At 36.3% G+C, this 11,444-nt stretch overlaps 2 protein-coding genes across 2 annotated transcripts; both read left to right on the top strand.

Moving 5' to 3' along the window:
- Positions 1-874: 874 nt before the first annotated feature.
- On the top strand, positions 875-3,239 carry LOC133683111 (U-box domain-containing protein 30-like). Its single transcript, XM_062106634.1, has 2 exons — positions 875-1,039; positions 1,178-3,239. Exon 2 carries the CDS (start codon positions 1,597-1,599, stop codon positions 2,944-2,946), a length of 1,350 nt encoding a protein of 449 aa, XP_061962618.1. The 5' UTR covers positions 875-1,039; positions 1,178-1,596; the 3' UTR covers positions 2,947-3,239.
- Positions 3,240-7,214: 3,975 nt separating this feature from the next.
- LOC133683135 (uncharacterized) lies at positions 7,215-10,995 on the top strand. The gene is made up of 3 exons (XM_062106664.1): positions 7,215-8,000; positions 8,880-9,067; positions 10,191-10,995. Exons 1-3 carry the CDS (start codon positions 7,337-7,339, stop codon positions 10,680-10,682), a joined length of 1,344 nt encoding a protein of 447 aa, XP_061962648.1. The 5' UTR covers positions 7,215-7,336; the 3' UTR covers positions 10,683-10,995.
- Positions 10,996-11,444: the final 449 nt, after the last annotated feature.

Below are 11,444 nucleotides of genomic sequence, written 5' to 3' on the forward strand. Positions count from 1 at the left end.
TTGACCACAGACCCCATCTTTGTGCCCTCTCTCTTTTTCCTCTCCCCACACGTTGCTTGTCTCGTGGATTTGACTGCTCTTCTTTTCCCCTCTCAAATATTGTTTTTAATAATAAAGGATATAATTAAATAATAATGATGTATAGCATAAAGTAAAAATATTTTATCTGATACAAAAAAAATACAGCTCGCGACAAGTCTTGGTGTGACGTGTGGTTGTTAACATGATATAAAAAGGATATATATATTTAAATAATAATGATTTTACAAATTTCAGATTAAAAAATAATAAAAAAACAATTTAACATAAAAATATTCAATGTCTCATTATTACTGGGTGTGACAAAATTTTTAATCCCATTTTCTCTTTTGGAGCTAGAAACTTAAAAGCGGAGCGGCTGTAGGATACGCGCCTCAACTTGAAGGGCACATGACTCATGACTGCCAACACGGATTGTTTGCTGATGCATCCAAACAAGGGTGGGACCGCAATTTCAAGAATTGTCTAAAAAATCTTATTAAACCCGGGTTAAATCAGTGTTAGCTTAATCATTTATTTTAAAAATGAGTTTTACATAAAAAAATATTAAATTATTATTTTTATATATATAATTTTAACTTGTCAATGTAAATAATAATGATAAAATATATTTTTAAAAATAATTTGCATCACAATACAAATAGTAACATTAAGAATTTATCTAATGACTCGTGAATTTCATATTAATCTAGCAATACGAATCCCTTTTCAAATAGTAAAGTGGATTGTATGTACACTGTATGTGTTCGAATTTACTACTTTCGAGCTTCGATTTTTGAGTGAGTGGTGACCCACATTAGCGAAAATTTCAAGGGTGCTTGATAATTTCATACTCTTGTTACCTGCCCTACACAGCAGCAGCAGCAGCATCACAGACTAGAGAAGACTGTCTGCTCAAGATATATGCTACTACTCTACCCTTTCACTTCTTTTTTATTTATTTACATTTCTCCTTCACATCTCCGCACTCTTCTACCCTGTATCGCTACACTGTAGTTAGGTATGGTTCCTGGTTTTCCCATTCTTCCATGTCTTTAGTGCTATAATTTCGCTTTTCAACACTCACTTTCCGTTGAGCTCTTCAGGTACTTGATGGGCTGTTGAAGTTTTCGCTTTTTTTTTTTTTTTTGCTTTTCAGCTTCAAGGGGAGGTTCCCAGTGAGTTGAGTGAGAAAGCTTGAGTGTTAGAGAAGAAGATAATATGTTCATCATGTCCTTGATGATGACGAGGAAGAATGTTTCTTTGACTGTATTAACTAGAGAAAGAGATCAGATAAAGGGCAAAGGTAAAGCATACAATGTTGAAAATTTGTCCCCTTTGATAGTCACTCTTCCTTGTGTATGTCAATGAGAGATAGAAAGAGATAAAGAGAGATGCCTTATGCCATATATCACTTTTCTCCTTTTCTTCCCCACACGTTTCTTGTCTCGTGGACGTGATGGGTCTTAATGTTTTAATTACTCCTTGCCTTCTCCTTTGACATCTTAGGGCCTTTTGTTGGATTGGATTTTTCTTCTCTTCTTGTTGGATTGTGGGTAGTGTTTTTCTTTGCTAAAAATGCCGATGTATAAGCCAAATAGCTATAGAAATGTAAAGCTAGATGTGGGCGTTGGAGGGCAAGTTCTAGATCTAGAAACCGCCGTTAAGGATGGCGTTTTGGACGGTGTTGGCGGTGTTGTTTTAGTTAGTGCTGGTGTGGCGGAGAAATTGGATCTGAAGAAGATGATTGAAGAGCTTGAATCAATAGAAGTACCGTCAGTGTTTATATGTCCAATTTCGCTGGACCCAATGGAAGACCCGGTGACGCTTTGCACAGGACAGACTTACGAGAGATCCAACATTCTCAAATGGTTCTCTCTAGGTCATTGCACGTGCCCCACTACAATGCAAGAGCTCTGGGATGATACGGTGACGCCGAACAGGACTATGCAGCATCTGATTTATAGCTGGTTCTCGCAGAAGTTCTTGGTTATGAAGAAGAGATCAGAGGATGTGCAAGGAAGGGCTATTGAGCTTCTGGAAAATCTGAAGAAAGTTAAGGGTCAAGCTAGAGTGCAAACTTTGAAGGAACTGAGGCAGGTTGTTGCCGCACATTCTACGGCACGGAAGGCTGTGCTGGATAATGGTGGGACTGCCTTGGTGTCTTCTTTATTGGGCCCCTTTACCACTCATGCCGTTGGGTCCGAAGCAGTTGGAATTCTCGTGAATTTGGATATTGATTTTGCATCCAAGTCGAATTTGAGGCAACCTGCGAAGATATCTTTAATGGTGGATATGTTGAATGAGGGTTCTATCGAGACCAAGATCAATGTTACCCGATTAATAGAAATGTTGATGGAAGGGAGTGATTTTGAGAATGAAAACTTGTCAAGCCTGAGTCTTTTAGTTGGTCTGTTGAGGTTGGTGAAAGACAAAAGGCACCCAAATGGGTTATTGGCTGGACTTGGTTTGTTAAAGAGTATTTGTTCACATGAATCAGTTAGGGGCTCAGTTGTGAGCATTGGGACAGTTCCTCCATTGGTGGAGCTTTTGCCAAGTTTGAATAGTGAGTGCTTGGAATTAGCACTTTATATTCTGGAGGTTCTTTCAAGTATTCCCGAGGGAAGATTGGCTCTGAAGGGTTGTGCCAGCACAATACCGAATGTGGTCAAGTTGTTGATGAGGGTTTCGGAGGCTTGCATGCAGCTTGCATTGTCAATATTATGGGCTGTTTGCATGCTCGCACCAGAAGAATGCACTGCACTCGCTGTGGAGGCGGGTTTGGCAGCCAAACTACTACTTGTAATACAGAGCGGTTGCAATCCTGAGTTGAAGCAGCGGTCGGTTGAACTATTGAAATTGTGTAGTCTAAATTACACATCAACCATTGTCATTTCAGAGTGTAAGCTTACGAGAACAATACAGTGAATAACTATGAGAATTTGGTGATATATACCATCCGTTTCCACTGTCACAAGATGGAAAGGGGCTTGAGCTCGCGGGATTAGATGATGCAAAATGGGGTTACTTTAAGGTATTCTTTTCTCTCGCATGTATATATATCAAAGATCATTGATACACTGTATTGATTTTACATGAAAGAAGCATCATAGTGTGGATTTAGGCTAATTGCTTCTTGTTTAGTTATTGATCCACTGTCTATGAGCTGGTGGTTTACCAAAATTATCTAATAATAGCCAAAGAGGTTATGTTGTTGTTAACTTGGCTGTTCTTTTTTTGCCAAACCGCCCCCGATCTGATCTCTTGCTTGTCCATTGTATCCCCATAGTCAAGATAGCAATACTGTGAACTCGGTCTCTGTGATGGATTTTTTGCAGGGGTTAAGAGGGGCGATACGGGGAACGGATATAGATGGGCCCCGGCATCTCTCTCTTGCAGTTGAAGCTAATTTTCAACGTCCCACTGATCCCCATATTTTCCGCCCTTAGTTTTAAGGGTTCTATGGCCTTTTTGCAAAGGGTTAAGTGCATTTTTCTCTACAGTTTAAATTGATGGTTTTCTGTGACTCAGGCATTGCAGAGTTTGTGTGCATTCTGCTTTCCGAGTAAGCTCATGAATCGTGGAAGTAAACACCTGAATCATGGTCTCCGACCTGTATTTTTTCTTGAAAGTTTTTACCTTTGTTAGTTTGTAGCTGTGTTTGTATGTTGGAAAAGCTTAACCCGTAGACATTAATTTGATGCCAGTTCCTCACTGCAATTAAATTAAAGCCTGCTTGTGTGCATGCGCACGCATTTGAGTTCTGTTCAAGAATAGTAATAGCAGAGGAGTACCAGTTAATTTCTTGATTGACTCGATGCCTTTTTCCCTTCCATTTCTCTACATTGCTTGATGGGAATGGGCACATGAAGTATTGTTGGAACTTAAATTTGGGTTTTGCTAAGTAAAACTGTCATTCGGTTGCTGAAGTCGATGTTGCTGTTCATCGAGCAATGTATTTTTACATATATTGGTGGATTTCAATGGAATTAGAGAGACGGTGGAGCAAATGCATGCAGGTTTTGGATCATCTGGGCAAAGCCTAGTCCAGGAGCACCCAAAATTTCAAGGAAATATCAAAGCGCGCAACACCTGCCAAATTGCCTGCCTTGAAGTACAGTTTCCTGCCAAGATGTGGATAAGTGAGAGGTGAGAAAGAAGGATTCTAGGTGGCATTGGATTCCACTTTTGTTGTCACGAATGCATGCACACGGACACCCACCTTGGCCCAAAAAAAAATGCACAAATTAAAAATGAGTGGAAAAAATCGCTACAAAATCTTGTAACCTAAAAAGCAGGGCAGGCAATGATGTACTTTTTTATATATATATATATTACTTTAAAAAACAATAACTAATAACCAGTGAAAACCAATATTATCTAGAACAATGGGATTTAGTCAGTCTTTGGAATTTCCATATTTGAGAATACTAAACAGCGACAGCATAACAGCAACAGTCGACTTCGCATTTTTTATAAAAGGAAATTGATTGCGGACATCTTTAGGCTAAGTTCCTAACTTCCACCACCATACCCGATCGAATCATGCATCCTGTGTATAGCCTATACAGAGTATTGCAGGTCATTGCTCAGCTTGTACGCAAAACCAGCCTAAAAGCTCTGTGCATGGCCAAGGCGCTGGGTGCACGACAGCCTACAAGTTGGTGCGTTAATCCATTTTTTTTAATTTATTGAAACGATATTGCTAAAGAAACGATGCTATGTAGGAAGAAAACCTATTCGAAATGGAACTCATCAGCTCGTACTAGCTAGGTTCTAGATCAGCGAACTGTGACCAACTTCAGCTAACATTATTCATTCAATCATTTGGTTCAGACTTCGAAGGCATAGGAGTATCGTTTTGTAAGGACCTTCGTGGCCATGTTCTTGATATTTCAATGTGGCGTAGCCTATCAATGATCAAGAAATGCAAGGAAGCTTCGTTGTTTTCTTGTCTTGACCTAATTGTCGGTATGTAGGTGTGAGCTTTAAACTGTATTATTGACATACAAGAGCATGATCCCATGAGGATTAGTTGTTTCATGTCTCGAGTTTAGTTGGGGTCTTAACTCTTTCTAGGTGGACGATACTTATTATATTTAAGCTTCACACCAAGAAGGTCGTCAGGTTAAGGAAATGTGAAAAAACTTTGTTTTACACAATAAATCTCAAACCCTCTAGCCTGTCTACTAGTAAACAAACGACAACGTACATATAGAGCTCGTGGTCACCACCTTGCTGCGATAAACAGGAGTAGGCAAGTTCAGATTACCTGTCCACACCTATTGTAGATGAATTTTGCTCTTCAAAGTATGTTTTTTTTATTAAAAAATTATTTTTAATAAATAATAGATCATGGGTTGATTAATAAACTCATGATTTTGAATCTTTTTTTAACACTGTCTGGAACACGGTTTAAACCATGTTTTTAAAAAATTAAAATTTTCATGTTCTTTTATTTAAAATTAAAATTTTATATTTTTAGATGATATGTTAATATAAAAAATAATTTTTTAAAAATAAAAAATATATATTATATTAATATATTTCTAAATAAAATATACTTCAAAATATAATCACTGTCACAATTAAAAACAATCCTTTTATCTTTTATCTTGTGACAACACAGAGGTGGCGGGTGTGACCTTTAAATTGTCGCATGTATTCTTGTTTTCTTAGGCTCAGGCCCCTTCGTACCATCCATGACCCAGGCAGTGGTACAAGCCATACAAAGTATCCCAGATAAGTAAGCCAGCCCAGCATGTGACCACGAGGACCGATTGTAGCCTGCCCAAGTTTTGGCTTCATAAATATTATATTATATCCAATACATACAGGGTAAAATCAAGCCACCATGCATTCATTGCATGGTGGATCAGATCTAACCACTCGACTATGCCCCGTGAAGAGTATGATTGAGATTGTATTAGTAATAATGGTTTAAAGTTTTTTTTTTTAAATTTAAAAATGTATTAAAATAATATTTTTTATTTTTTAATATTAGTAAATCAAAATAATTTAAAAATAAAAAAATAATTTTTTTTTAAATAATTAAAATTTAAAAAATGCAGTGTATCTCTTCCTTGCTTCATTGCAATTAGAGGATGATTAAGGTATAATTATTTTTTAAAATATTTTTTTATTAAAAAATATATTTTTTTTATTAAAAAATATATATTTTTTTAGTTTTTAAAAATTATTTTTTATATCAATACATTAAAATAATTTGAAAATATTAAAGATAAATTAAATAAAAATAATAATTTTTTTAAAATATTTTTAAAACATGAAAAGAAACCAAATTTAATTATTGCTGGCAGCAGTAATAATATAAGTAACAAGAGGTTTGCTTAAAATCTGATAGAGAGGAATTTGGTTTGAGTGCAAGGGAAAAAGTTAAAAGAAGAGGAAGTAACACCCTGAAGGCATGGATAGAGGTGAGCATAGAATAATTGAAGTATACATGATATTTATACAAATTGACTTGAGAAGCCAAAATATTGACCCGATATATTCTTATAAAAATATCTAGAAAAATTAACCCAAAATTAATTTAAAATGTTGGCTGAGAAATCAAACTGAGAAGAAATAGTTAGATTTTTTTAAAAAAGAATTGGTTTGGTTTGGTTTTGATTTTGATTTTGATTTTAAATTGTAAAAATAAAAAAAACCAAGAAATCAAACCAAAAAAACCAAAATTATTCATAATCAATTAATTTAAACTTATCTTGTTCCAACAAAAATAAAACCAAATAGAATTCATCTATTTAATTCCTTTGATTCAACTCATTTCAATTAATTCTTTTTTAATACAAATTAAATGTTTCCAACCTCATTCACTGCCCGAGGCATAAAATTTTAATAGTCAACATATAAGGACTATTTTTCTTGAGTTTTTATCTTCAAAGTAGCATAATAAAAATAAAATAGTAAAAAAATAAAATAGTAAAACCCAAGACTTCTTAAAATAAAGAAATATAGAGGGACAATTTTAATAATTTTTTTAAAAGCTATTTTAAATTTTAAAACTAAATAAATACTAATTATCTCTTATGCTAACTAATTAAAAGTGAATCTTGTTTTGAAAACACATGTTTTATGTGTTTTTTTGAGAAAAAAAAAAAAAACCCTCCACTTTTCTTACGACGAAATAAAGGAAATTCCCTTCCATCGTGGGGAAATCTATTTGGATGTAAGACAGAACGATTGAAGCACTAGATTCCCCCCAACCGAACTTTTAATTTTAAATCGACCCCTTACCTTTCCACCAATCACTTTCTCACCCCTCTCCCCTCTCCCTCCTCCCCAAACCAAAGCCATGTCATGGCTGGCTCGCTCTATCGCTACATCCCTTAGACTCGACGATGAAGACGACCATTCTGAAAACGATATCGCATCTAAAACTCCTAACAACTCCTCACCAGTAGAGCGTAATGAAGAAGAAAGACGAAGAGAAAATGGAATCATCAACGAAGTGCAAGTACAGGAATCAGAGGTCGAAGAAGAAGAAGAAGAGCGTAGAGGCGTTAAGGAGGATCTTACAGAATTGAAGCAAACCCTAACGCGTCAACTTTGGGGTGTTGCCTCTTTTCTCGCGCCTCCACCGGATCAGTCAGTCTCTAATTTGGACCAATCACAGCCCTCCGATCGATCCGCATCATCTTGCGAGGAAAGAGAGCCGTCTGACTCGAGGATCGGGCACGATTTTTCAGAGATCGGAGGAAGGTTTAGGAACATGTCGAAAATGGCGTCCAATTATTTTCCGTTTGGATCGGAGGAAAATGGGAGAGAAAATCTTGGAGGAGAGAATTTGGAGGAATTGGAGACGGAAGATTTTGGAGGCGAGGATGGTGATGATGACGATTGGGAGCTAGAAGGAGCGATAGGGATTACCGATGAGGTTTTGGCATTTGCGAGGAATATCGCTATGCATCCAGAAACTTGGTTGGATTTTCCTCTTGATGAAGAAGAGGACTTAGATGGTGGGTTTCAGTGTTTTTTTATTTAATTTTTTTTTTATTTGTTTTGTGTTTTTGTGATTAATTATTGGAGCATTACTAGTTGTTAATTGGATTATATATCTCTCTTTGCATAATGCTATACTCTTGTGCTAAATGTGCTGCAAATGGTGATGCCCTATGGACTTAGATTGGGTTCTCATTAGAGGTGGCATTGCACATGTATTATTGCCTCAGTAAGAAGTAGGTTCTTGGCACTAAGAGAGGGTTCTAATTGAAAGTTCGGGCATGGAACAGATGGGTTATATCTTTTTGTGTGGATTCGATTCGTGCACGAAAACAAGTAATGGAATTCGTTTGGTAAGTGGAGAATTAGCTAACAAATGGGCTTGGTTGTGTGTTCAATTCTGCCGTATGGAACTTCGAAGCATGCAGTGCTTGGTTGTCATCTTATTTAGCATTATCTGTAATTTGAATTGTATGTGGAAAATTTGTTAATAAATGGGCCTGGTTGTGTATTTAATTGTGCTGTATGGAATGTCGAAGCAAGCAGTGCTTTGTTATCATCTTTTTTAGCATTGTCTGTAATTTGAATCATATCAAAACATCGCACGACTCAGAATTAGTGGTTCTGTAGTAAGAATTCTGCTGTTCGAATATGATCACGTACATTGAATATGTGATTCAATGGCCTCAAATTAATTTAGAATGGTTTTTTACATGTTTCAATCATAACTTGGTGGCTAAGTTCCATCTTGTCCCTTTAAGTGTGCTTAATTGTTACTTTTGATGTGTTTATACTTGATTTATATTTATTTAGTGATAGTCTGCTTGATCTCTGCTTATGTGATTTATGCTACATGAACACCTATAATATAGTCTTCTTTTTTCACCTTCTTTTAGATTTTGACTTGTCCGATACTCAACGAAAGCATGCTTTGGCTATTGAACGATTTGCTCCCAGACTAGCTGCTCTCAGAATCGAACTTTGCCCTTGCCATATGACTGAGAGTTATTTCTGGAAAGTTTACTTTGTTCTTCTGCATTCTAGACTCCACAAGCACGATGCAGAAATTTTGTCCACACCTCAGGTAATATTTTTCTAGTCCCGTTAAGTTTCTAATTCCTTATGAACTCAAGTCATCACTTTAGTTTTGGTAGAAAATTTGTAACATGGATTACAAATTTCCACTATTCAAACTTCTCAACTTAAATATTTCTCAACTCCTCCATATGTAGGATCAATCTGACTTCATACTTGTTGACCTTGATAAACTTTTTTTTTCCTATTGCATGCACATCCTTTATCAATGATTAAGATCAGACCTCCAATCTAGTTGCTTCTATTGAAGATAAAAAAAAATAAAAAAATTCTTCCAATTTTTGTCCCATGTTTTTATGAGAGAATTTGACAAAATGATCATCGATTTATGTCTTCATGGTTTTACTTATTGCATAATAGAAATCTGTTGAATGTCAGTGTTTAGAAATGCAATCCTTGTATATTTTGCTCCAGTGTATCTTCACTGTTACTTCTTCATCTACGAGCGCATCAAATAAGATCAATCATTGAGTCTCCATTAGGTGGTATAAATTCGGTGCACTGAAGGTTCAATCTAGTGAAATGTATGCTTGAATACATTAATAAACACATCAGTGATACTTGTGAGTTGTGATTGATTCTTCCTCTAGCTATAAGCTGGTTGAGTCTTGGGAACACTTTCGAAGTAAATTGTTATCTTCTGTCGTCTGTTGTTGCAACATTTTGAGATGATTAGGTATGCTGGCAGCTGTATCCAGTATATGTATAGATATGTATTTGAAGGGGACAGGGAATTTATGAAGTACAGCGAGTGAAAAAACATATGACCTTGCTGAAGGGAAAAGTAAGAGGATTATCTTGTTATTCTTTTTGGCAAATTGATAGTGCATTTTATATCAAGTTCTCAGGATTTATTGGTTTGATCGGTAATTGGTTAAATTTTTTATCGTGCAAATGACCTGGGTAAGAGCAACCTGGATAGGTTGGCATATGCTGCAATAGCTTTTTAATATAAGGGTATGTTTTCATTGTGCAGCTGTGGAGAAATGTTGCTGCATTTTTATTTGATGATTGATGTTATCCTATGTGCATTAGGCATTAGCGTAGTTGTCCTGAGATATTTGAAATTCACAAGCTTCTGTAGTTACAAGCAATACACCCACTACTTGCAGGTAATGGAAGCTAGAGCAATGTGGATGCAGGAACTACATAAGCAAACCAAGCCAGATTCTGACTGGTTTGGAAGTGCTCGTGTAAAAGATGGCAATAATGTTCTGTATGAAGGTTTTGAGCGTGCCAGGACATTTGATTTTGCACAGACCACTATCACGACAACGGATTATGAGACTGTGAAGCACCCAATTGTGAGTACGGAGATGCACTTTGTTGATAAGTCTGCTATTGAAGAGAAAACAGTGATAAAAACTGAGGATAAGGATGTGCAGCTAGTTGGTTCATCTTTGAGAACAGTGGTTCCAAACTATGAAGAGGACGAGGATGACTGGCTAAATGAGGAAGATTCTGACTTGGGTGGTTACAAGACCATAATTCCTGAGGGGAATGAAGAAGATATCTCTTTTAGCGATCTTGAAGATGATGCCAGCAACAGCATACCAGTAAAATCTAAGAGAGTTTCAGAAGGTACTGATACTAAAACATTATAAAACTATTTTCATGCTTCAGCTTGGCGTAAGCTTTGCTGATTGGGTTCTAGATGAAACTGTGAAGTCATCTGGTATGAACACTAGGGCTGAGAACGTGGACAACTCACTGCATATATGTGGACCATATAGGGGAGGGGGGTGGGAGGGCTTCTATGATGCTTCTTGTTTGGTGCTCTTTCTGTACATGATGCTTGTTTGAATCAGGTTTTATAGAGAAATGATTTGTTGATTGATTTTGAGATGATTGTAAACATATCGTTTTATAAACTTAAAATGACTCAGCAATGGAAAAGAATGCTTGTTGTTGATGAAATCGGCCCATTTCCCCCTTCCTTTTCCAATGTAATATAAACAGTTCGAGCTGTAATTTTAGATGACTAAAAACACGCACGCACACTCGGAGAGACTTCATCCTTCGGCCTCCATTCTAATCTAATATGAAATCAAATTATGGTTTAATTGTTCTTTAATGTCAATCGTTTACCAAAGGCAATGCTTCAACAAAAAAACCAAAAACACAAGAGTTTGTGGTTAGCACTTTCGAACGTTTTTGAAATTTAATCGAAGAATTTGCAGTGTGTTGTAGAATTCCTATTGTTTTCTTTTTCGCTACAAGGAAGAAGGTTGAATTTGAGATATCCTAGAAATGGATGACATGATTAATACATCACTTCTCCGACTACAAGTTAATTGGCAGGGTTCCTCATGGTCATAGAAGTATATGATATACCCGAATAAATAAATGTGGAAAAATTCGAATTC

The sequence above is a fragment of the Populus nigra genome, chromosome 2 (genome assembly GCF_951802175.1).
Source record: "Populus nigra chromosome 2, ddPopNigr1.1, whole genome shotgun sequence".
Taxonomy (NCBI): Eukaryota; Viridiplantae; Streptophyta; class Magnoliopsida; order Malpighiales; family Salicaceae; genus Populus; species Populus nigra.